Source organism: Stegastes partitus, unplaced genomic scaffold, assembly GCF_000690725.1.
Source record: "Stegastes partitus isolate 25-593 unplaced genomic scaffold, Stegastes_partitus-1.0.2 Scaffold707, whole genome shotgun sequence".
Taxonomy (NCBI): Eukaryota; Metazoa; Chordata; class Actinopteri; family Pomacentridae; genus Stegastes; species Stegastes partitus.
The window spans coordinates 111,636-138,650 of NW_007578438.1; the positions used below are offsets into that span (position 1 = coordinate 111,636).

Sequence of the window (27,015 nt, forward strand, 5' to 3'; positions counted from 1 at the left end):
TTAATATATTTAACGCTCCGTGTTCGCTCAGCGCCGCTGCACTTTAGAGCTGTTTAACTTTTAACTTTATTTAATTACTCATGATACTAAACAAATGCATTTAGGTCTGACCCTGTCCAGTAACCACGGATACGAGGAAAGTCACTTTAGTTTGAGGCCAGATTAATTAAGTGTAATTAATGTCACTGATTGAATATTTTCTGTGATAAATACCAACAGATGAATCCGTTTCCAGTCGGTGCTCTTTTAGCCACAGCAGCAGCAGAATGAAGCATCAAAACATTTTCATGCTCTTTCTGGCTTCTCTGTTTTTTTCCACACAAAGACCTCAGAGCAGCTATTTATGGTGCACAACTGGGTTAACAGTGAACATGTCAACCGGGCTGACAGAGCAGCATTTTAATTACTCTGTTATGCTATATCCAGTTAGCAGGTCTTGACGTGTGTGATGAACATGTTGCAGGCCTCATGACATGTTTCAGTAGATCCCCTCAGCGCAGATCAAACCCTCTCCGTCGGATCGCTGTCATCGCTCCACTTCAGGAGAATTAGTCGTCCAGCAATCAGAGATGCAACAGCATTCAACTTATGTTTTGGAAGGTTAGCTTCATCAGCAGCCACGCTAAGTATTGCTGTTAGTGGTGACTGATTAAGACAGAGCTCATCTCTGTTTGCGCATTATCTGCATCACCGCATGAATGCATGTAGGGTTACCATGGCAACACATACAGTTAGCTCACCGTGACTGCACAGCGTTGTCCAGTAGCATTAGCTACGTGCAGCTACATAGGTTTAGAGTCTGTATTGTTCATAGATGTTATCATCAGGAACATAGCTGGTGTTAAGGAGACGATTAAAACCTCTGAAACTCTGAACAGAACCTCGTCTGCAGCATCAGTTGCCATGGTGATGTAGCAGGCTAACAGAGCTACCTGTGTGACTCTGAAAACTCTGATTCCAGGTTCAACATACGTAGCTAACCCAGGAGTTTGACTTCATAGCACGCTCCTCTGACTAAATGCCCCGCTGGATGTTCTGCTCATTCACGTGGCTGCTGGTCCACATGAAGAAACCGGTCGCCCCGCATGAACTTAAACTTTTAAACGTTTTGTCCAGATTAAGCCAGCAAGAGTTTAGTCCTGTACCTCCTCAAACACCGGCTTGTTGTTGTTGACGTCGTCGACCCCAACGATGACCCTGGCGCTGGAGGACAGCGGGTGCGGGCCGCCCGACGCGTTGTCGTCCGTGGCCGTTACATTCAGGACGTACTCTAAGCCTTGAAGCTTGGGCAGGGGAGTGGAGCGGAGACGGATCAACCCTACAAAGAGCACAGACCCATTAAATTACACATTATAAAATATGGTCCATCCTAACAGAGCACGTACAACTATTCCATTAGTCATTAAGCAGGATGTTATTGCCACTGTGGCCTCGCGTACTGAGGGATGTGCTATCAATAAAACACACAGGAGAGAATGCACGCCGCATGCTGTTGTTCTAGAAATGGGCAGCGAGATAGCGAGTGGTGGAAATTCACCTCTGAAGTCCGCAGAAAGGTAAAAATCTGATATGCAGACTAAATCCAAAAACCAATTTCACAGTGGTGATTTTGTCACATTCTCTAATCTAATAATTGCATGCTTCCCTCTAAAGATGCCCATCCAGCTCAGGCACTTGAGCGAAAACATAAAGTGGTAAAGTGACTCTGGTTAGAAGTTAACCAGGCTCAGCAGATGCCTATTAGCTGCTGCTCTCGCTTCCTTTGTCTGCTTTCATGTAACAGTCAAGATAAAAGGTGGGATAAAAGGAAAGAGCATCTGAGTCAACATCTTTCTTGTCAACAGAAATACAAAAACATCAGAGGTTGCAGGACAAGCAGCAGCCTGTGATGTGGGGGGAGCCCATTGAAGTGATGGCATGGGGAGGCTGCTTTTTTTTATACTCTCGTGTTGTGTTTCTATTCATCTCTTTCGGCGCTCTTGATTAAAGACAACACAGCGTGCTGATACACACAGATGCGAGCGCCTGACTTTCCTCTCTCCAGAATTACTTGTGATTCCAGCTGCCCGCGGAGAACAGAAGAGTCCGAGCTCCTAATGACAAGGCGTGACATTGACATCGCTGCACGGCTACATTAAAATAAGTGAGCTGTGGGATGTACACGGTAATTCTCCTCCTTAAATGTCAACCTTGTTTACAAATGCGACAGCAGCTCCAGCAGATATTCAATGAGCCAGCACTCTGCGTATATACAGTAAGTGGGAAGCATATAGCGATTTCCCTGCACCCAAAAGATATCAGCCTTAGCATTTTCTTGCTCTGAGGATACACAGAAAAGGGTGGAAGGGAATATAAAAACGATGACACAAAAGAATGAGGAGCTGGCGGAGCGCAGCCTGAAGATTGTGAGCTATGATAGAGCAGTTGTTGTGAAATTGAATTGAAAGGGTTGGGTGACAAATGTCACAGCGATTGCCACTGGTTTCGGATCAAAGGGTAAATAAAAAAAGATAAACTGCAGTCACCAATGCTAGAGAGCCGAGAAAAACTTGGAATATTCTGCGTGGTCGTCGTCTGCAAAGAGAAGAACCAGGTGTGGAAATTTCCCTAAATAACGTTATAGATTATATTTATGACCCCAATAATAGAAAGAGCAGCACTTCTATAGGAATTACAGCTTTTAATATCACCTTTCAATATCTTTCTGCGATGACTTTGAAAATCGAGGGTGTTCATTTCACACCACCATAGCGGGAATATATTAGAGAAAAATGGAAAGTGTGATTTGACGGGAAGCCCGCCAATTAGAGTCAGAGCCGCAAATACGACACCCGGCCGCCAAATTAGGAAATATCACCTTTCTGGCTGTCGATGACGAAGTTTCCTTCCTCGTTGCCGGCGGTGATGGAGTAGATTATCCCGTCGCCGTCTGGATCTTTGGCCAGAACCGTGGCGACCAGGGTGTTGGGTCCCGCGTCCTCAGAAACAAAGGTTCGATACCTGCACAGAGGAAGTTTAACAAGTGCCAGAAAGTTAATGATGGAAAACACAGAGAGAGACGGCCGGCGTGGATCGTTTACACAGTCCGAAGCATCACCGAGCTGATTAGACGTATGGCTGTGGCTTCTACCTGTCACTATGATTTAACCCGTCCTCTTAGCCGGCCAGACTGGAGACAAATGATAATGTCTGCTGGGATGTTGAAGCCATTGAACAAATGGTGCTTCCACATACCCAACCCACAGTGGGCCGTTTGATCCAGTGCCTTTTAAAATGTCAACAGTGATTTGATTGCTCTGTGGTGCTGGGCAGCAAGATGCCCGGCGAGACACGGGAGACTGATATACCGCTGTGGTACGAAGCACAATGGGGTGGAGATGAACTCTGTGACTAGGAGGACGCAGAGATGAAGAGAAATGAGGAAGAAAAAAAAGGTGAGAGAGGAGCAGGTGACGGGGGGAGAGAGAGGAAGGGAGTGACAGGTAAAGTGATGTGTGGGAGTGAGGGGGAGCAGAGCGAGGCTGGAGGAGGGGGAAGGGGGCGGCGTCCTCACGGAGTTTCAGTTGATTCGTCAGCAGAACTCTTCCCCTGTGAGGTTTGTGCTGGTATGGGTTTCTGATGCCGGTGTGTGTCGGAGGGATGGGCGTCGGTGTCTGTGGCGAGGAGTCAGAGGTGATTGATGGTTTACAGAAGAACGCTGATGGGTGATTCATCTCCGCCAGCCACCGCAATCTCCGTGGCAACATGAGTGACCTGTAATCTGTCACCCGACTCAGAGGCCACCTCTCCGTAGCGCCGTGGGAAGAGACGTATACACTCCCTCTGCTTTCTGCTCCTCATGCGTCTCCCTACGTCTCACTGAGCTCAGACACAGCGTTCTGTCTGTCTGTGGGTTCTCTGCCCGGCCGTCCCTCACTTCAGTGGCGTTTAGCCTCCCCGTGACTCACTGGGATGTGCGCTGAGAGGACATGCCAGGAAACATAAGCCTGTCCACTCGCATGTCCGCGTATTACAATCAGTCTGAATACAGGAATAGTTTCATGAGCGTCGCTCAGAACGCGTCGCTCCGCCTCCATGAGCCTCTTTTGTGCTGTTTTTGGACAATATGTCCTCCTCCTCCTCCCTCACAGCATTTATCTACATCTCAGTAAGCCGCGTTGTGATGAAGCGCCCAACACACCCTACTTGGCAAAAAGCCTGCATTTCTAACTATCTGTCTGCTGCTCCGGCAAGAGCATTTGTCTGACTGTCGACAGGCTTCTCTGTTTATCTGCATATCTGACTGGCTGTCTCCCGTCTGCCTGCCTGCCGTGTGTGTTTTTGGTATTCTCTACTTGCTTGCCCTGCAACCATGTTTCAGCGTGTTGTTTTTTTCCTTCTCGGCTTTCTGTTCGTCTGCCTACATCTCCACCTCTCTGCCCACCTGTTTGTTTGGCTCCGTGTCTAGCCACCCACCGAGACTGACACCTGACAATGCAACACGAGCGGCTAACGGAGGTCTGCAACAGTCTTGTGTGAAGGTCATTGAAACATGACTGACAGGACAAGCAGCTTTACTCGTTTGGGGGAATAAATGCAGCGGAGCCGCAGTGACAGTTGCTGCCCACCCACTCATACAGCTTTGCCAAAAAGGCGGTCGGGGACACACTGGATTGCATCCATATGTCAGTTAGCTGGATACCTTTAGAGAAGGCCAAAAATAAAGCCCAGAGAGTGCTGTGTGGATGCTTGAATTCACTAAAATATTGAACAAGGAACACTTTAAGCAGACCTGCTATGAAACAACATGTCGCCCTTCGTGATAAACGCACCAGGAGCGGTTGTGTGATGCCAGATGGAGGTGATTAACGCTGCAAATGAAATGCGTTGAGTTTATCTTAGTGGTGGTGTTGCTGCAGCAAGTTTTGACACAAGTTGGCCACTATTCCTGACAGGACTCCCAGCATCAAATATTTTTGCGGTGGAATCGCCTGAAGGAAGCAGGTCTGTGATGTGTGATGTAACGGCCCATATATCTGTGATGCAACTCCTTGTCTGCTCACAGAGCAGCGCTTTGATATAATGAAATGTGATCAGCTGGTGGATCAGAGACAAAGCAGTGGAAGCAATGGGAGCATTATTTAAACTTGCCATTTTGGTGACAAACATTGATCTTTGCAGCCGAGCTCTGGTCCTGATTAAGCGTCTGTCTGAAGCAACGTTCACCTACACAGAGACTCCGAGCACACACTCCACATGTGCTGCTTTACTTTTATGTCCACGCTTTGTATTCACATTTAAAATATTCCCAAGTTTTGAAACAGTGTCTGTTGAACGAGCTGGTGAACCTCTGAGCTGGTGAAGGTCAGAACACGGATTAGACCACATGAGACATAACAGACATAAGGGGAGGTGTGGCGGTGAAGCTACTCACACTGTCTGGGAGAACTCAGGGGCTTCGTCGTTGACGTTGGCCATCCTCACGCGGACCGTGGCGGTGCCGGAGTGAGGCTCGTCCCCGCTGTCCACCGCCATCACCACAAACTCGTACAGATGGTTGGGCCTCTCGTAGTCGAGCCGGCTCGCGGGGAAAACCGTCCCGTGGGGTGAAATGCTGAAGTCCGGGCTCAGGGTGTAATAGGTGAGCTCGGCGTTTAACCCCGAGTCACAGTCCGTGGCCAGCACTGTCGGAGGCACAACAGCAGGACCATCAATTAAGAGTTAATGGAAAAGCGCTGATGAGGTGGCATCAGCTGATGAATATGTTGACATCTATGTAGATCATTATCTCTTTACGGCCTTGCTAAACATGTAATAAATCATGAGCTGTGACAGCCACAATTACCAGAACACAAACTGTGCCCTTCCACAGTGATTACCGTCATTTGCCAAAATGAGCTTAAAGATGGAAAAAAGAGTGAAATGAACAATGTGTGAATGTGGAAATGACTTTATTTTTTTCTTCTCCTGAGTTAATTACACAGAGAGACTATAGATGTGTTTCCAGTGTGTGATGAGGTTTCTCTGAGACTACAGCCCAGAACCGGAGTGAGTTTCACTGAAGCTCCCTGTTTCACGCCCGTGACCCTGCAGCTCGTAGCACTTGTGTAACTCCCCGTCTCGTCTTTTGATGTGTTTATTTCCTCTGCGTCGAGCATCAGCTCCTGTGCATGTCAACGCTTCGCCCTCCTTCCTTTTCGGCGTCTTGTAATACATTTCAGGACTGTTAATTTGCCGTAGCCGCTTTGTATTTAGCTGGCAAAATGTGACGGACTCATTGTCAAGGGAGCTGAAATAGTAAATTACCTTTAAACCTCCCTGTCACTAGTTCTCTGCGGGCTTTTTTTTTTACCTTCTTTACCATCAGCCTCAGTGGGTAAAGCTGAAGTGATAGCCTCATTTTAAAGTATTCATCTGTGTCTTTGCCCTGTAGGTGCAGGAAGACGGTATAATCGGAGCTTCACTCCCTCACTGTCTGAAAACTTTGACATTTCATTAGTTAGCCGAGCAGTCCACCAGATTAACAAATTAACTGCAGCTCTGTGTTTCCTTCACATCTTTGCCTCCTCAGTCCAAAGCGGGGGGATTTTTACTGAAGTCCTACCTTCGCCTGGCGTCCCAGCTACAGTCTATTTGTAGCAGAGAAAGATCTCGGCTTCTCACTTTTTACTTTTTCAGCTCTTTCAAAAGATTCCTGGTCTCTGCTCGCTCTCTACCTTTTGATTCTTCCGCCGCTGAGTTTCCTTCCTACCACGCTGGTTGCTTCATCTTTTCTTGATGCATTGGTTTGTATTGGTTGCCATTTTCTCCCACTGCTGCCTCTGCAGGGCCAACAATTTTTACCACTCCAGGCTGTGTATTCCAATGTTTTCAGATTAAATTTGTTCAATTTTTCTCAGTCAGAATGCACTTCGAAACAATTGCCCAGCCAGAGATTTCCACATATCACCTATTGTAGCCTCTGGGGGGAGGAGAGGAGTCCCACAGAACATTTCGACAGCAACAAAGTGAAATGTAAAACAAACACAACGAGAATAACGGAGCATTAGTTTGTATTTTCTATGCAGCTGTAGCCAGACGCTGCAGTGATCTCAGACGTGCAGCGTCTTAACACTCGAATCTCAGGAGTGCAATCAGAAGTGATTTTTTATTTCAGGCAGTAATGTGCAAATACTCTTTTTTTATTTTATTTATGAGCAAACAACTGTATCTGATTTAAAAAACTTAATATATTTCTCCTCTTCCTTCAACACAATATCTCCTTTAATTGGTTTGCACTTTTACAAGACAAGCGAGCGGTGACAGTAAAACATATGCCTTCAGCCTCGTAATTATTAATTATAAGGTCGTCTCATGCTGCTACGGATAAATTGGCATGTCATTATTCATACACAACATAATAAATCAAGACGAACACATGACGTCTGTGTCGCGGGCTGTTTTGTTCGGTGGTTGTGATGCAGAAATGGATGGATTGTGTGTCTCCAAGCCGAAACAAAGACACTGGTGGATGGAAGTGGGGCTTAAGTTTGTCTTCCAAATACATCTGGTGTTTTCATGTGACTTTTTGGATAGTTTCGCTTCAAAAGGAAACAGATGGAAGTCAAATACGGGGTCAGAGAAGCCTCACCCTGCAGCAGCGACGTTGCCGTGGTTACAGTCTCAGGGACTCCATCCACGCTGTAGATGGACTGAAGGAACTCTGGGACACAATCATTCTCATCCGTTATCAACACCTGAACCTGATTAGGGCCGGCGTGGCGAGAGGAGAGGAGGGGAGAGAGGAGAGGGGAGGAGAGGAGGAGAGAGGAGAGGATGGGAGAGGAGAGGAGAAGAGAGGATGGGAGAGGAGAGGAGAGGAGAGGAGAAGAGAGGATGGGAAGTGAGAGGATGGGAGAGGAGAGAAATGCAGGAAAAGAGAGCAGACAAGATCAGATAGGGTAAGGGAGGTGTTTGAAAAGATCAGAGAGGAGGGTGTAATTTAGATTCTGTGGCAGCCCCTACACCAGTGATAAAGTACAGAGGACTGGGAGAGAATACCGAACAGCTGACTGTAGACATTCGTGCTGTACACTTACCAAACGGATGACAGCAGACCTGTTTCCTTTATGACAACATTTGGCTGGATTTGATTCACACTGACGGTCTCCATAAAGTCAGCTGACATTTTTCTCTCTACTGTGTTAGTATCTAAAAATACAGCAAAAGTACAGTTTTCAGATATGTGCACTTCACACACTTAAGCATCTGTATGTTATGCAGCTTTGTACTTATACTCCAGAGGGAAGTAAATAGATTCCGAAGTAAATACAGACTAAATATACTTTAAACAACGCTACATATATTTTATTAATATTGTTATGGTAATATTGTTCACAAAACCTGTTTACACATGGTCGCATGTTAGGAAAACTACAAGGTACAGCTCAATTATTATTGACTCTGGGTTTTGTTCTATCTTTGTATTATTTTAACTTCACACAGCTGTACCACATTTGTGTGGGAACAGTGGAGATGCAGATGGCGTTTTTGTTGGTCTGTTCTTTGCTTTTTTTGCGAGTTTTTGGGGTCCGTGTCTGGTGAGCCGTCGAGCCATGGCTCAANAGAAAGACAAAAATCAGAGCAGAGAAAGACACTGAATGAACTTCTCTTTCTTAAATCCAGAAACAACCATCCGAAATTCTGCGTACAGGAAGCTTGACCCCAAAACTAAATCTAAATTGCATTTTATAGTTCCTCAAGTTGCCAGTTCAACACATCCTTTATCTTCCACTTCATGATTTTCCCGAGTCAAAAATAGAAATGTTCTGAGCATGTGTGTGCCTCGCTGTGTGTGTTTTCCACAAAGGCCCTTAGCCGCCCTCCACCCCTACAAGCTCCCTGTCACCACTGTGTGTAAAGTGTGAAGTGACAGCTGAGTAATAGTCCTGAAATAGCTGGGATAGGTTTTCCCGGTCTCCATCTCCTGCTCCGCAACATGCAGCTGAGCAGAAGCGAGGTTTTTGCCTGCTAAATCTGTGGTACGGAGTGAGTGCCTGACATGATAATTGGGTAACAAAATCTCTGAATTAATAATTTAAAACGAAACTGAATCCATGAATAGTTTATCTGGAAATATTCATTTGTGAATGAAGTTTTCAGATTTGGCGTCGTGCCTCAAAGCGTGCTCTATATTCTGCGTAGTTCATCTCCGGATCACACACTCCACAGAAACCACTTATTGAGACACAGAAACAAAAGAGTGAAACAAACGGCAGGGGAAAGGAAAACAGAAATCACTTGGGCCTCCGGTCCACTTGTTAACATTTCAGAACCGCTCAGCCATGCCATTGCTTCAGACAGCCACAAACGCCGCTGCTCCTCCTCTGTGGCGATGGCCGGGCGGCGCCGTGTCAGCGGGTCAGCACTGGGTTCGGATCATTGACATTAATGCAGCCTTGCCAGCTGATAAGAGCCTCATAACATTCAGATGAGAACTCGTCTGTCTGAGAGCCTGTGAAGTCCAGTGGGAGAGCCCACACGGCGGATCTGTTTTTATTTCCCTTTAATTCACCGCAGTAATTCCTGTTTGACAGATGCAATAATGAAACACCACAGTGGACTCCAGCTTTGGGTTCAGTTGACCAGAGTTCATAAACTCTTGTGTGACTCGTGTTTTCGGCGCCAAGTCGCTCTCTAATTAAACTAACCTCTGTGGCGGCGCTGAGGCTGCCCGGCTCCTCGCTGGCTCGCACCATCAGGAGGTAGCGGCGCTGGTCGTTCTCGTAATCCAGCGTCCGGGTCAGACTGATCTCCCCCGTCTCCTGCCGAATGCTGAACAGGCTGCTGGGATTGATCAGCAGGCTGTAGCTGATTTGCTGCTTCTGAAAGGAAATGGCAAACACCACCAGGAAGCTGCAGAATAAAGAGAAAGCGATTAAAAGAAATGGAAAAACAGTCTTTACTATTTGATTTTGAGCTGCACCCGTGATGAATTAGAATCGAAATCCTCTTTTCCGACATCAGCACTGTGCTGTAATGAAATCAATTACTGTATGGCCCATTGGCTGCGCGCTCCAAACACGGTCAATCAGCGCCTGTCAGCTGTGTGTAATAATGTAATACTATTACACAGATATCAGTGTTTGTTTTTATGGTTAAGAGAGTTTGCATTCTCTAATAATGTGTGTTGATGACATGTCAGTGCCTGCTTGAGCGCACTGCTGTGACCAAAATGAATATTTATGAACACAAGTGGAGTTTGAGGTTCAGCAGCACCTTCACTGTGTTTGTATGCAGGGGGTTAAATTTGGATGTGTGATGCGGGGAGCCTGTGTGGCTTCAGCGTTGCCATGGGTGCAACACTGACATGCAGAGTATTTCTACATACAAAGGCCAGCATTTCAATGAAAGACAATTTGTTGGTGCTAAAGAGTGAAGCTATGATCATTTGACAGCCTGTAACAAGGTCTGGTGTGTGCTGACAACCCCCTGCTTTGTGTGCACAGCGACCAGCCGGTGACAATGAAACCTTTGTGTAAGTGCACTCTGCTGTGGATCGGTCTTAAATACACGGATGGCGACGGTATTAATATGGACGCATTAATATGCGCGCACCAGACTTTTAATGAATGCATTAAAAGGGAAATAATTTACATTCCACAGCATTAAAATGTAGTAAAAACCTACATAATGCTATAGCGAGGACGTGATGAAACTCGCTGGGATTCTCTGATGTTCTGCTCCAACCACCAGCAGAACTTGAAGCTGAGGCCCGTACGTCTGGTTACACAGCATTTAGGAAAGCTGACATCTGTGTTGTTGAAGCAGAATATCATAGCATCTTATATTTAGCCCTTTTCTGACCTATTTCTCTGCCAACCTTTCCATCCATCTACCCATTCCATCAGCACGTCTGACTGACAGAAGACCGGGTTGACCCGCGAGGTCCATTTTGAGGAAATCCATTGATAGTAGCAGGAAAACCCCACGAGACACCTGATGTTCACCAGATGATTAGCTGCTATTGGTCCGGTGTCATTAGATCTGATTGTATAGACAGTACACGCTGCTGAGGCTGAGCGTCATTAAAGCGTGAATGAGAGCCAGACAGCTCCGACCCAACAGAACCAGTCTCTGCATGTCTGCGTTAGTTACTGTAGGAGTGTGTTTGCAGAGATATACGTGTCTGAATTTCAGCAGTTTACATGATCCCACTAAGATGAATGTGTAAAACTATCCTCATGGGAAAGCGTCGGCGCATTCATCTCAGTGTTTACAGAAAATAAGTGCGCTCACAATAAAAAATAAAAATGTCCTTCATTATGTCGTATTCTCCAGCATCAGGCAATTACACATCTTGAGGCAACAACAAAGAATCTGACAAAGAGTGTTGTGAGTGGTGATAAACATATGGGAATGGACTAGATCTGGAGGAAGTCCCTGGCATCGCTGCTGCGCTGCAGGAAAGGACTTCTGAGAGAAAACACAGGCTTTCTATTGACAGGACGAGACACAGTCACTCAGTGGTGGAAGCTGATGGAAGAAGAACATGTAGCTGATGGTGTTTGTCCATGTGGACGCGTGCTGTACTCACGGCTGTCCTTCAGGCGTGTTCTCCGGTATGGAGATGGCGTAGCTGGTGTTGGTGAACTGCGGCGCTCGGGCTCCGGCCACCACCGACAGCATGGCCGGGGCACTGCGGCTGCCCATGCCGTCAAGGGCCACCACGCTTAACAAGTACTCTCTGTCGCTCTGGAGCACCAGCCCTGTGGTCACCACCTGGCCCGTCTTCTTGTCTACAGCAAAGCAGCCATCACCGCCTGCAGGGACAGAACAGCGCCGTTATATCTACAACTGAATCCAAACCAATCCGACGATCCCGACTCCAATACCAACTCAGAAATGGTACTCAGACGCACAGTTTGAAACTGGATGAGGGCGAACAACACGGGTAGAGTTCTCAGGAGATGTTCTACAGTTCTACATGAGGATAAATGCACATTCACTATCAGGCCTTAATTTATTTAACACGACATTTAAATCTCGTTGGTGAAGTTAATAAACTTTTTGACGAGACTGATTCATTCATCCAGTCATGAGAACGTGTTGATAGTACGGTCATTGCTCACCACTCATCGCTCACCGCTCACCGTTCATCGCTCAGCGCGCTCCGACTCCACGCCGACGTAACACCGACTGGATTCACGTGTTAAAGCAGCGCCACTGAAATGACTTTTAATCGCTGCAGCAGATCTTCGATTTTCACATTTATTCTTGTTCATTTGGCAGCTGCTTTTGTCCAAAGCAGTGTACTAATGCGCAGCAGTCGTTCATTTCCAGATCGTAGGAATGAAATTAGAGATGTGAAGCTAATGCATGCAGCAAGTGGAAGCCGAGCAGAGGAAATGGAAAATGGGCTGACACGTTCTGATTAACTGACACATTCTCAAATGCTGTACATCCTGTTCAGTTTTTAATTTCTGTGCAGACAGAAAGTGGTTCAGCATAGTCCTAGTGAGAAAACATCCGATCAGCCACAACAATAAAACCACCGACACGTGAACTGAGTGATATCAGTGATCTCATTAAAATGCAGTGTTCTGCTGGTAAACCTTGGGTCCTGCCATTCACGTGGAGGTACCACACATTACAAAGATCCCAAGGTGGGGATCCAGCTTCCAAACTCCCCAACTCAGCATCTACAGCTGGAACATGTACGATCTGCACAGACCCCGCAACCCACAGGACCCACATGACTGGATCATCCCAAAGGTTCTGTGTCCATGTTGTGACTGATTAGAGTTGATTTGGTGGCACAAGAAGGACATCCAGGATATTTGGCAGGTGGTTTTAATGTTGTGGCTAAGCAGTATATAGTCCGACAAAGAAAAGGAGTGTGAGGAAAAGTGAAAGGTGAAGGGGACCAAGCACAGGTCCTTGAGGGACTCCAGTTTTCAGGATGCTTGGACTCTATCCTTTGCCGTAACAATCAAGCACCTTGTGATATGGTGAGAGTATAATTTGGCATTGAAAACAAAACTTAAACTGTAAAATGAAACACTACAATTTATTTTTTTTTATTTATTTATTATAATTTATTTGTATTTTTAAAAGTTGTATTGGTATTGGGGAGAAAATGTGCTGACAGACGTTCCAGTGAAGAATAAAAGAGTTCTTGTTTTTCAGTGTTTTTCAGTGTCACTGGTTTCAGTTTCAACTTTGTTTCAAAAATTGGAAGATTTTCCTGAAAAATAAAATATTTAAGTTTGAATTTATCTGCATTTTATTTTTCAGTAAACTTTTTCTGTACCAAATATTTTTTCAAATACAAATATTTCAGGTCCAGTGTTTCTTGTAGAAGTTCAGGTTTTGTTTTCAATGTCAAATTAGATTTTGGACTGTGCTGTTAGTGTTTTGAGGCCACAGTCGGGCTGCAGAGCGGCGCTTTGATCAGGACGACTGGTTTGGATTCAGCCGACTTCAATTCTTTGTGGTTCATAAAAAGGTCACAAAGGTGAACGGCTGCCAGCTGATCCAACACAATACGAACTGATTGCTAGCGCTGGAAACAGTCCAACCAGCAAACTGCAATTTAAAGACTTATGTGACGATCACATTGATCGCACATATGTGATCAGTAGATATTGATCTGACGCTCAACTTCTAAAAATGTCAAATTGCAAATCAAATTGCAATCACAATATGTGTCAGAAAGTCACAGACAGTTTCCACTCATGCCTACTGACTGCTGGGCGTTCGGATGTTTCAGTGGAAATATCAGCCTTGGTCCTCAGTCGCTCACATGTTCCAAAAGCAAACATTGACTAAGAAGTCAAGCTTTGAAAATCATTTCCAACCGTTGTAACTCAAACAACCAGAATCCCTGAAGAAGCCTTTTCAAACCGCCAGTACATCTTTTCAAAGCTCACACAAAAGGTTTTCTGTAGGATTTCTGGCATTATGCTGTATGTAAAGGACTATTTACTGATTCATCAGCTGGTTGAGTCGAACCTGTAGATGACTGCGACCCCCATCACGGGGCTTTTTGTTCGCCTCTTCCTTTGTATATCATACCAGTCTGTAAACATATAGATTATGCTCTTGGTGTGTTGTCGGCCGCTGGTTTGCTGTTGAGCAAGACAACAGCTGTTGGTGGCTAAATTGCATCTGCTCTACATGTAATCATGGAGGATTCATTTAACTAGCTAACAATGCTGCCAGCTTGCATCAGGTTAAATGTACATGGACCAGTAATGAACAGACATCATTCATTATCACTCATCAGTCACGATTAATCTGCTGCTGGTTGGCTTATTATTCTCCACATATGTGTCCTTGTTGCTGTCGGAAACTAATTTCTATCTTTAATGTTTAACAACAAAGGACAGAAGTCTGGTTGACGAAGGGCCCAAAAGGTGCCTGAGTTCTGAAAAGTAATTAAACACATTAACTAATGGTATATTAACGAATAAGGACTGCTAGATGGGGCAACAGGAGACCCACATAAACCACTGAAAACACGTTATTAGTGATGAAATTGATGATTTAGAAAGAAATGTTAGTTTAGTGGCGCAGTTGGTAGCACTGTTGCCTCGCAGCTAGAAGGTCTCTGGTTCACGTCCCGGTGAGGACACCCGGGATCTTCCTGCGTGGAGTCTCCATGTTCTCTCCGTGCAGCGTGGGTTCTCTCCGGGTTCTCCGGCTTCCTCCCACAGTCCAGAAACATGTTGAGGTTAATTGGTGATTGTAAATTGTCCGTAGGTGTGAATGTGAGTGTGCTTGGTTGTCTGTCTCTAAGTGTAGCCCTGTGATAGACTGGTTACCTGTCCAGGTGAACCTGCCTTCACCCTGAGTCAGCTGGGATAGACTCCGCCCCCCATGACCCTGGTGAGGATTAAGTGGTGTATACAAAATGGATGGATGTTAGTTTAGTAATGCTAGTTGTTTTGCATATTGTGTAAAACCAAAGCAGAAACTGTTCATCACTACAAACATCAGTGTTTTCACCAGCAGCTTGTTGCCGTCCTCTGACTCCGGTGTCATTTGGTTTCAGTAACTTTAAGTAACTGTCATTTGTGTTAGACTTCAGCGATGGTAAATCTGGCCGGGCTTGATCTGCCTGCAACTGTTGCCTAAAAAAAGCCCAACGCTGGTGTCATCCAGATATATTATGGAGATATATTCTGGATTTATCACAGCCAAACACGGCGTGGAGCGCTGGGAAACAGAGCAGACCTGCTCAAATCTTTCTCTTTGCATACTTATCCTTCTGCAGCCTCAGAAATGGTCACATTTGTGTATTTTTCCCTAAAATCTCTCCACGTTCTGATCCTGCTCTCACATGCACGACACACTATTTTATCTTGGGTAATAGAACATAAACATTTCATTTGAAAGTCATAAAACATTGCAGCCTGAAGTTCTGTATTGCATTTGTGGCTTTGAGAATCATCTGACCTTAGGAGAAGCAGTATCGATGCTCACAGAGAGAACACATACATCTGGGGGCCTCTGCTTCCCCTGATGGTTTCCAGTAGGACCACTGGTTCACTGGTTCCAATTATTAGAACAGTCCACTGGCCAAACACGGTGCTTCTGAATACGTTGGTACTTTTAAAAGCACTAATTAAAACTGAAACAGGAAACAATGATATGAAGTCAACCGGAACAAACTGAGTCCTGAAATATTGGATCAGAGGAACAGAAACACCCGTGAGATGTGTCGACATGTTTAGTTCTGTGGTTTGCAGGTACCACAGCTGGGAGCAGGAGGAGGGCTAAAGGTTTCCTCCAGTGTTGTCTTAAGCAGATTTGAATATGCGTGTGATTAAAATGAAACAGGACCCTGCTGAGAAAGGCAGCGCTTAGTAATTAGGAACCATCGGGGCAGCTTTAAAGGTCAGCAGGAGCCCAGACCAGCGCTGTGGTCGTCTGTAGCAGTGAGATTTGACCCCAGATCAGTTGTTATCACCATACAGACCATATAGAAGACAGATGTGGTGCCACCCACTGGTTTGTCACCACCGTTCTGAGGCCGGGATTTTGGAGTTTGTCTTCACCATCTTGTTTTTCTTCAAACAGGACGTGAGAAGTGAGGCTGTGACTGAGTGATCACTGTGCACACCCATATGCTAGTGGCTTGGTAGCTGCTCCCTACAAACATCCTCTGTTTAGTTCCACTCCAAATGGGACCATCATTTAGCAAACAAACACCAGGCTGTATTGAAGCAGACTCAAAACTAGCGACTGAGACCATAAACTCGTTAGGAAAATGTTTAGCGAGGCAACAAATCAAGTGAAAGTCGGGTCATTCTCCTTCTATACGGTTGGATTTCAGCCACTGCTGTCCATCATAGAGAACGCATCCCTCACTGGCTTCCCTCTCAGGACCGGAGCCGACACACATCTCGTACCGTCTGCTGGATGGTTATTACTTTATTGACAAACTTTTTCAAATTGCTCACAAATTAAACAAATAGGTCTTAAATATGCAGTAAAAAAGGCGTCATAATCATTTCCTTAAGCAGCTGCGCTGTTGTGTCTTGGAAGCATTACTCAGACAGGAGTAAACAGAGCTTTTGTTGGAGGCTGATTTCGAATGCAGATTAATACACATTTGGTTACAGCAGCAGTAAAATATATATGGGAATAACTCAGAAGGAGCCTCAGTGTTCATCGTAATGAAGGAACATATGACCCACTCCAGCAGCGGGGCTCATTCAAGTGTTTTCTTTTTAATCATTTTGGAAATCATCTCGGGGGTCTGCAGCACAGAGGACGGTAATGCATCAGGCAGCAGACACACACACCACTTACTTGATGGGATTTATTGGCAATATGAATCATATGGAATTTATCAGCAGCTTGTTGTGTGTGTGCAGTGGAGAGGTCCTTGTCCTTGACTTCACATGTAGAAGCCGTTCCTGCACAGCATCGTTCACTGTGCTGCTGTTCCTTAAGGTACGGCATCAGGTTGCTCTCTGTGCATTCGCAGCGCTGTGGAAAAACCGTTTAATTAGTATTGTTCGTGTCATCCGGCTGTCGGTTTAGCGCCATTCTGCAGCTCTGCATCCTGACAGTCGGAGGAATAACGCCTGAAGAAAGGTATCAGCGTGCCAAAGGCGGTGAAGAGGAAGACGGCCGGCTCACCAGCACGGACGTAAACAGTGTCCGACTTTAAATATTTCAAACGTGGACTTCACAAATGATTTATGGGGAAGAAAATACATCCAACACGTTTGTCGGACCTCGAGCATGCGAGCGCTCCATTTTGGCGAGAAACACTGCATGTAAACATAAGTTTAGTTTGTTTACAAGAAGACTCCACAGGGTCCCTTTAAATAAAATATCTAAATACTTCTCCTGCTGCTGCTGAAGTGCTGAAAAAAAAGAAGCAGTCAGACAGACTGATCTTGACAATCAAGAGGCAAGCTACTCTCATCCATCTAGAGGTCTTAAGAGTTAAGCGCAGGATAAGAGGGTTACGTAGATATATGTGTGTGTGTGTGTGTGTGTGTGTGTGTGTGTGTGTGTGTGTGTGTGTGTGTGTGTGGTGACAGTAGGTCTGGATCACTCTGAACCGTAACCGTGTGGTTTGGTTAAAGGTGAAGAACCTCGCTGCTCACAAGAGTTCTCAGCACGGCCACAGCGACGACGAACAAGCTCGTGGTGTGGCTCTAACTCGGAGCTGGGGAGCTGTGCGATGTGCTAATGCGAGTCAAAGGGAAATCAGCAGTGTTTTGTAAGGCCCCACCGGCGAGATTAGCACATCCCCCAATATCTGGCACGCCAACAAACCTCCATCCCCTCAACCACCAGGGGGTCCACCGCTCTGGCAGGCTTCCAACAGCCCACTCTGTGTGTGTGTGTGTGTGTGTGTGTGTGAGTGAGAGTGTGTGTGTGTGTGTGTGTGTAAGTGTGAGAGTGTGTGTGTGTGTAAGTGTGAGAGAGTGTGTGTGCGCTTTCTCTGTGCATATGAAACAGAGGGAAGCAGACAGATAGACAAGAGTGCATGATAAGTGCATAAACAAACGTGTGAAGGCCTCTGGCTGTGTGTGTGTGTGTGTGATTGTGCGCGCTGGTGTGTGTTTGTGCAGGACAGAGGAAGGGGGCAGTGATAGCGATGCAGAGGGAGACGGGGTGATGGAGAGACAGAGGAACTAATGGACACCTAAAGAGTGCATGAATGCATGAATGAGTGTGTGAACGCCCGCGGCCGTCTGTCTGGTGTCTGACTGGTTGTATTTATCTATCAGGCTTTGGAGCTTGTCAACTTATTTTAACGGCAGTGCAATCTATTTTAATGCAACTTGTGCACGTGTCGTGTGTGTGTGTGTGTGTGTGTGTGTGTGTATCAGCAGCAGAAAGCTTACCATCCGACAGAAAGTATTCCACCTCTCCGCTTTTGCCCTCATCCCCGTCGTGGGCCTGGAGCTGGTAGACGAACGCTCCCGCCGGGGCCTCGGGGGACACTACAGCCAGGTACGGGTACGGCTTCATATTCCACTCAGGGACGTTGTCGTTGACATCAGTGATCTTCAGCTTCACCTTGTTCAGGTACCAGTCTGGGCCTGGGGGATAGAGCAAAGATAGTGACGGAGCTGCGGTTAATAAAAGTGACAGCTGTCATGTAAGTGTGTGTGTGGAGGGAAGACGAGCAGCCAGGGGAATCCGAAGCCCCGAACAGCAGCGAGTCAGCTGAGGGTACAGGTATGCCAAACATCAATCTGCTCCAGTGGATGGAAGAACATAATGCAGCAAGATTAGAATAAAAGCAAAAGTTTCTCGTGTCTGCGATGTGGAGCTGATACCAGAACCGCTTCGATTCTGCTCAGAGATCTGGTAAAAAAAAAAAAAAAAGTCAATTACCACACTATCTTTAGCGGTGCAATTTACTCGCTATCTCTGCACTTCCTTTTGCGTTGCCATCGCTGCCAGGCTTAGGAGATTGTTGGAAGTGGGTGTCAAGAGGTCTTATTTTTGGGCCTTGGTAAAGGTTGGTGGATGTGACATCATTCATCCTTTTCCCCATCTGGGCTCCCATCCAGGCATCCAGACACCCAGGGCTCCCATGGGAGAGATCCTCAGCCACAGTCTCATCTACCTAGTCTGGGTAAAGCTACCTTGATCTTCCCAGAGGGGCGTAGGGATGATGCCTCAAGGCTGCAGGCACTTTGTCGCCTGCACACTGCCTCACTGAAGTGAATAAGAAGATTCCAAGAATCCAATTACCAACTCTCTCACCCTAAGCCGGGGCAGACAGCAAGAGAGCACAGCAGCGCCCAAAGAGAAGCGGTGTACAACTGCGTGTCTATGACAGCAGCGTAGCGTGACTTTTGCTGAAAGTGATAGCAGGGGATCGTTATCCACATTAACCACAATGACACAATCTGGAAGCTGCGCTCACAGAAAAAACCTCCCGACGCTGTCACCGGCCGCCGATCTAGGGCACTTTCACTGCTGAATTTATTCCTGCAAAGTGGAGCAAGTCACAGACATGTGAGCTAAGACACTATTTCCGCAAATATTGGCTGTGATCTCGTGTCAACGTGGCATGAAGGAATGTCAGAAGAGCTGCCAGCCAGTTCGGTAGGCTCTGATCCACAGAGGCCATCTGCCTCCACCCCAGAGTAGAAGAACCCCCTGCCAGGACAAACAAACACCAACGCATGCACGCACAGATCGCAATACGAGCACAAGGAAACTGACATGCAGGCAATTCGTGCTGTCACACCCAGACACATGTTTGCACACTTGACATGGCTGACTTGTGCACGTCTTTTCTGTCTCCCGTCTCCCGCTCACAAGCACACACCGGTGCACAGAGGTGGGTTACCTAAGGGCTAAAAGTAACTATGGATTTCAAATCCCATTATGTAAAAGGTCTCCTGTTGGTGACCACAGGCTATATATGTACCTTTTAATCCAAGACAAAAGCAGCAGGAGTCTGCGGTGCATCCTCTCACTACCTGAGGGCTGACTCAACAGATGTGTCTCTGCACAGAACAGTTCTACTTTGCTGGTTTCCTTAATCTTCTGTAACATAATGTCTCTCCAAAGTCGATTATAGCTGATAATATAAAACCGTACGTCTGTAATGAGCGGCGCTGCGTACAGCGAGGACTATGAAGTCTTCAAACTGTATGAATTGCCATAACAAATCTTTTACAGCACCTTGTGTTCGCTCAAGTGAGTTGGAAAGCAGAAAGTAGATGCTGAAATCACAATTCCTATTTCTTTTTTAAATGGCTTACAGTTAAGACGCGTTTTTGATGGAAAACACAATGTGTTGCTCTCCAGCCTGGCTGTGGAGTGTTCACAACTGAAACACAATAGCTATAAAGTGTGTGACAGCTCCTAAAAGGATTGTTAGAGGGATAATAACGGAGGGAAGGAAGAAGCTAGAGGAGAGAATTAATCTAGCTTTCTGCTCAGGCTTTAAAGTTGCTCTGTGGAGAGAAAAGTTCTGACTAGGATCTGACAATAGTTCGTTTTGGATAAATAGCCACCGTATCGTGGGGGCAGAGAAACTAATCAATGTTCAGATGCTATCTCCTAAAATGTTGACAGCGGCAATTTATGCACTTTAAGCCAGATCATCCTGCCCTGTAAGACGGAACAATCCTTTGGTGATGAATAATGAGAAAGGATAAAGATTCTATTGCAAAAGTAGAGAGGTTTAAAAGGCACTTAATCAAAAAGAAATCAGAGCGGCGGCACTTAACATTTAGTTGACTATCAAATCTTTGTGGGGAACGGCACAAGACACATTCCTCGCTTCCTGCTTGTTGGTGTCTTTCCCAACCATGTCTCAGTGGTAATGGTGGTGATGATTTTACAAGGCTCCATCTAATTAGCTTGTTACAGAGAGACTAATCAGAGCCAAGGCAGATAATTAGAGCCTATCAGCTCTGGAATGATAATGAAGAATGTAGCAGGGCGTGCACGTGGGCGTGTGTGTTTGCGAGGTGGCAGACTGCACGGCTGCGTATAGGTGAGCGGTGAGCGTGTGCTCCGAGGCTGCAGACGTGTGCGATTTTCTCTGTGATGTGGTGAGTTAAGCAGGAGGCGGCCGTGAGCGATGCCCCGTGAGCACCAAACCGACACACGCCGCCTCACCTGACCGAGACAAAAGATGTGATCAAATAACGAGCAGGGGCTCACGGGCGCCGCTGGATTTTTCAAAGTCAAATATGCTTTCTGCTTCTGCGTGTGATGAAAAACCGACTCTATCCTGTACTCCACAGTCCCATCAGGACAGAGGCGTCTGCAGCATGACTCCCGTCATCATGCAGCAGAGGAAGCTGGCTGACTGCGTTGTGTCGGCCCGGCCTCTGAGAGTGCAGCGGCTCTCTGGCGTTTTGCACATGTGTGTGGATGCATGGCTGCGTGTGTGTTCTGTATCACTGCCAGCCATTCTGTTGATGTTTCTTGCTGTTAATCCTCTCCTTGGGTCCTTGCTATATAAAGCTGCTAAGTGGCTTGCCGGTATTAAAAAAAAAAAAAAGTTGTCTCAAGTGCTTGTGTGCACATATACACTGCCCACAGTACAAGGACAGCGAGTGTGTGTGGGAAGGGGATGAGAGGCAACAGAGTAAAGGAGAGAGGCAGATACAGAAACACAAATATCTACAGAGGCAGAGCGAGAGGGGGAAGAGGCAGGCGGCGTGGTGGAAGGAGCATTGTGTGATGCTTAGCACAGAAACGTAGAATAACATTGCAGAGACAAGAGCACAAGGGAAGCACAACAAACAGCATAGCACAGCAGCAGACGGTGGGAGAGGACGTACACGGAGCCGATCACGAGAGCAGGAAATTACCAACACACCATATAATTAATAACACAGGGCTTCCCTTATGCGTCCCTTGTTCCTACTACTACCATTGAGTGGAGGGAGGGAAATTAAGAAACAAATATTTCTGCGTGGAATTAAACAAACTGCGTCTGCAAGCATAAATATCAATGGGCCGTGCGAGACGTGGAATTTCAGTGGTGCTTTTTTTAAAGCGGCAAGTGAATGGAAAGTGAGATTCAGCTCCAAGGGGGAGTAATGAGGTACATTAACCAAATGTTTGCAGTGTTAAGGAGGCTCTATTCTGAGCCAAGCACCCCTCCCCCACACACACACAATCTCTGTGGTTAAAGCAGAGTGTGAAACCGTCAGCAGGAGATCAACACGCTAAAAGCACCAGGGACTGAAATCTATTAACTCAGGGATCCTGGCACTGCAAACACACACACCGGCTGGACTGGAGCAGCTCAGGAACGGCTCACACACACTCTCCATGTGAACACACGTGCAGCCGCTTCCTCCCCAGAACAATTACAAACAGTGGACGGCTTCAAGTTGTGCTGATTTATTTCTTTTTTCTACTCAAAATCTGCATCTCTGCAGAAAATGCACGTGAAGCAGCATCCAGCAGCTCTGTGCAGGCGACAGGCAGGTTTGGAGGCTGCACACCTCATGGCTGCAGGAAACCCGCCACGGACAGGGTCAGCATCAACGTGTCCAAAAATAACAGCTGTAGCATCAACGTCCAAGTCCTGCTTCACTAAGTTATCTGGACAAACTTGTTTTTATGTGTTTGAATTTAAAAAAAGTTCAGAATCACCAACAAAAGGCGACGAACAAAACATTGACTTTCTGATTTTGTGAGCGACTTCCATTCACGTGAGAGCAGCTGGAGGCAGCAGCGAGCGCTCGGCTATATTTAACACCGTGTTGGCTGCTGAGGGAACTGACTAGTAGCTGTTTGGTCACAAATGCATAAAAACACATTACAGTAAGCTGAATAAACGCATCACAATAAGCAACACGACGCTGTTGTTCTGGGACTTTACTTCTATTTTTAATGCAGCTCTGACTTCCTGAATTGTGGATCTGATTTCTCTCCACAGAAAGAACGTTTGTGAACTAAATGTTCTGCTTGTAGGTCATTTATTGTGCTTGCACGCGGGGGTTCAGACTGATGGCAGTCACATGGACCTCTGTGTAAACCGAGGACCTTCCCCCAGAACCAGTGACTCGTTCTGCAGTCAGTGTTAATTAACGGTTCTTTTGCTGGAGCTGTTCAGTGTAAACTCATCGATTCAAAGGTGGAGGACACCCTCATAAACCAACCGTTGTTATTGATCTCATTTACCTTGACATCAGGAGCTGAATGTCTTAACGGAGGCCTTTACGTTTCCTTAGAAAGCTGCGTACCAGCTCAGACGTGTTGGACTGGACCCGGTGTGCCGGTGCTGCTGTACCCAGCGTGTGACTCGGTTTGTTGAAACAAATTGGTTGTGCGTCCCTCCGGAGCAGCAACTCTTTTTTTCTCTGGCGTTATTTGCATACGGCTCGATTCTGCTCCGGCCCGTGTTGGCTGGAGCCAGATGGACCACATGACCGTTTTGTGCACCAGCTTCTCCTCGACTGCATCCGTGACCGCTTCTGTTTCTCCGACACTGGGCGGATTGTTTTTGTGTTTGTTTTCACGGTGGCACTAAAAGAGAGACGCCAGGACACAGCGGAGCTGGATAGTATATATATAAATATCTGTTTTTGTTGCTGTTGTTGCTGCTGTAGCTGATGGCATGATTCAGATATTATTCCAGATACCTGCGGCTCACCCTGCAGCGGTCGGTTGTGCTCTCTCTCTCTACAGTGTTTTTCTAAATGCTGAGCATGTGTTGTCCAGTCGGCGAAGATGTTTTCTCAGGTTGTGTTGTCTTCAGGCTGCAGTGGGCTGAGCTCTGGGGGCCGCTGTGGGCTTTTGTTCTCTTTATTGTTCCTCGTAATTGAGTTACATCAGTTAAAAGTGGTGGCTGCGAACTTGGAGAGAGTACACCAGCTGCATCAGTGTGTGTGTGTGTGTGTGTGTGTGTGTGTGCGCATCAGATTGGTTGTTTGTTCATAAGCTGAGCTTTAATTCACTGTCTGAGTTGTGGGGAGGTTAAAGCAGCTCCTTTGCATTAAGGGTAAAATCATCTGTTTGAATAAAAATGCAGTAATTTCGCAAATATATGCACACATTTTAATGATTCAATTAATTAAGCAGCCCTATCCTGAATAGGATAATTGGTTCAGAACAAGGATGGATGGGTGGAGGATGGATGGATGGGTAGATGGCACTCTCCCAACTTGTTCCCCCAAAGGCAACAGTCTCCTTTCTGCTGGGCTCATTTTTCTTGTAGTTCAGCCAAAAGAATTACAAAACTTATTCAATCCCTTTTGTTTTATTGCTTTGAGCTGAGAAAAATGTGCCCTATTCACGTCTATTCAGTCGCATAAAAGAGGAGGATTTAGAGAGGAGCAAGTGTTGAATGGAGATATACTGGTGGTGTATAGCCTTCGGGGAAAAGGAAATATATAATTTAGCTGAAATATTTTAAAGTTCATTTAAAAAAACAACTGTGGCCTGTGATTTACTATCTGGCCTCGCAATAACTTCACAATATTTACAAGTTCAAATGTGCAGAAAGCTGCTGCAGCCAACGTTCATATCCGCAAGATATTTTCCCTCTAATTATTTCCACACATTAAATAATTAATGTCACAACTTTGCAGCGCGGTGGATCCCAAGACTTAACCTCTGCTAAATAATTAGTGGCAGTAGCTTGTCATTTTAAAGAACAACAGCCTGACTGACGCGCTGGTTCCCGTCGCAGGTGCTGCTTCTGATGAAGACAAACAGAAACAGCGCCACATTACTTCCGCCTCCACCCACACCGCCTCGCTGACACTCGCTGTGTTGTGTGCGCTGCTCTTCAGAGTCCACAGACAAGTAGTCTAGCTGCACACAATTTGAATGATGAGGCCTGTGTGCATCATCCTCGTCTATCTTTGGGATCCTCCATTGCACTGCGGTTTAAGGCCTAAACCCCTGCAAGAGCTTCCTCTGCCGGCGCTGCCCACACGCTCTCAGCCAGAAGCAGTCGGTGGTGCAGCGAGCGCATACGCTATGAGGCCAATGCAATATTCACAGTTAATGAAAACCATCCCTCTCTCGCTCCCTCTGTCTTTAATGTCAAGATTAGTTCAATCTGAAACAGCCCAGAGAGTCTTTACACGGTGTGTCCTGAACCTGCAGCCCCTCGTAGACCTGATGGAGGCTTTCAATGTCGCACTGGTGTCAATCAGCTGTCAAGCATGCTAAGCTAAGCATCAGCTAACAACGGACATAAAGAGCTTTAACTTGACTGTAGACAAACTTTCCACACCGGACCGCGACTACAGCGCCAGCGGCCCGTTCTGGTAGCAGGTCACCATCACCAGAACATCATCTATACGGTAATGATTTGAACACAGCTGGCTGCTGACGGCACGGAGCATGTGACCGATAGACGCCCCGGCAGGACGCCGTTTGACACATCAGTCGTCACAGAGGTCATGTAAATCTTGAGCCGTGCAGCATGTTTTGGAGAAAACATTACATTTACGTAGCCGTTAGGTTCTCTACTGTGTGTTTATCCAACAGCTGAAACCCATTATTGTCAGTGGCTCGCGCTACACAATGACGGTTTGGCGCTGAGGTCAAATCAGACAAACTGTGACTGCTGTAATGAAAACCCACACGGCCAAGAGAGATGAAGCCTCCAGCCGGGCACGGGGGACCGAACAGGACACGCTGGTGTGTGGATGGAGCCAGATCCAGGTCTTCATATACACTCAGTGGTTTTAGCGGGGAGGCAGCTTGTTGGAAGCAGGTTTGAACAGAGCTTAGCTTTATGTGACGTGTTGTGTGTTAATTGAGGCAAAGTACAGTTTATGTTATTGGTGACGTCGCTCTTCAGCGCGCTGTAAGGATGCTACGGGACACAAGATGTAAATACAGCAGCAGCAGCAGCAGCAGGGCCATAAAACAGGATTCAATTCAAATGTTAATAAAAAATAATCAGACAAGAGGGTTTCAGCGAAATGCCGTCAGATGTTCAGCTTCATGCCGTATGTCAAAACAAGATCAAGGCTGTGATTAAAACCATGAGCTGGTGTGTTTACATTTGAAAAAAGGAGAGAATAAAAAACACAGCATCCTCTCTGGTTGTTGATTTCACCTCGAACAACTCTGTGTGTCACATTTAGAAGTTCTGTCCGTGAAAACCGTCCCTCCTGCCTCAGAACAGTCAGACTGCGCCGTATAGCAGTAACTCAACCAAACGTGTTCACGCCCGAAACCAATGATGATGCAGGAGGCTCCACCCCGCCAGCTGACGGCGCCGGTTCCTTCGGTTCCTTATGTAACGGAGCTCCGGATGTCTGAATCTGTGCTGTCGTTGTTACGCTGCGCTTTCAAGGTGGAAACGCTGCGGCGCGGCGATGACTGCTGATTTAGCTCGTGTGACGGAGTATTGTGACACGGACCTAAGATGACGGACGTGAAGGCGAATGCTTCCTCTCATTACGCATCCCATAAGCCATGTCAGTGAGCGACATGCCCAAGCCAGAGTCCTAGAAATAGCTTCCCCACATGGAACATGGCCACGATTAGCTCCAGCCGTTCTGAATGTTCTTTCTCTGCTTTGACAAGTTCTAACGTCTGTTGTATAAAAATTGCATATTGTGTTAAAATTGCCATTCTCGTCTGAAATAGGCTGAATAATAAATTCTGCTGCATTTCCATTTGAAAAAGACGAACTCATGCATGAGCAAAGTGTCGCTTCATTTGCCTCCGACGGTGAGAATGTGCCACGCCGGGCTTGTAAGTTGTAACATGCTGACCAGATATCATTTGAACATGAACCGACAGGAGGAGGAGAGGCAAAAAATACATCTATGACGGTTATGTTAGTCACCTTCAACATGACTCATCAAATCCCTGCTAGCCATAAAGATGAGGATACACGTTCACCCCACCGAGGTAATCAAAATGTCACGTCTGCACTGAAAACCTCCTCCTTCCATCGTGTGGAAACTTTTCAGGCTTTCTCCCTGGAACAAATAAATCTATCATGCAAACAAGGTTTTGGGGCGACAGAACACAGAGACCCTCTGCAACAACTGAGGTGGATACTAAGGCACATTAGTTTCATGAACCAGGAGTTTATCCATCCATCCATCATCTCTACACCTT

At 46.3% G+C, this 27,015-nt stretch overlaps 1 protein-coding gene across 1 annotated transcript in view; it reads right to left on the reverse strand.

The window, feature by feature from the left end:
• Positions 1 to 27,015, reverse strand: part of LOC103364000 (neural-cadherin) — a 93,116-nt gene that overhangs the window by 44,836 nt on the left and 21,265 nt on the right. The window contains exons 2-8 of the mRNA XM_008290993.1: positions 18,333 to 18,530; positions 11,555 to 11,780; positions 9,669 to 9,873; positions 7,610 to 7,721; positions 5,414 to 5,663; positions 2,858 to 3,000; positions 1,146 to 1,318 (exon numbers count right to left, since the gene is read on the reverse strand). Of these exons, the coding sequence (XP_008289215.1) occupies positions 1,146 to 1,318; positions 2,858 to 3,000; positions 5,414 to 5,663; positions 7,610 to 7,721; positions 9,669 to 9,873; positions 11,555 to 11,780; positions 18,333 to 18,530 (1,307 nt within the window). The remainder of the gene's footprint in view (positions 1 to 1,145; positions 1,319 to 2,857; positions 3,001 to 5,413; positions 5,664 to 7,609; positions 7,722 to 9,668; positions 9,874 to 11,554; positions 11,781 to 18,332; positions 18,531 to 27,015) is intronic.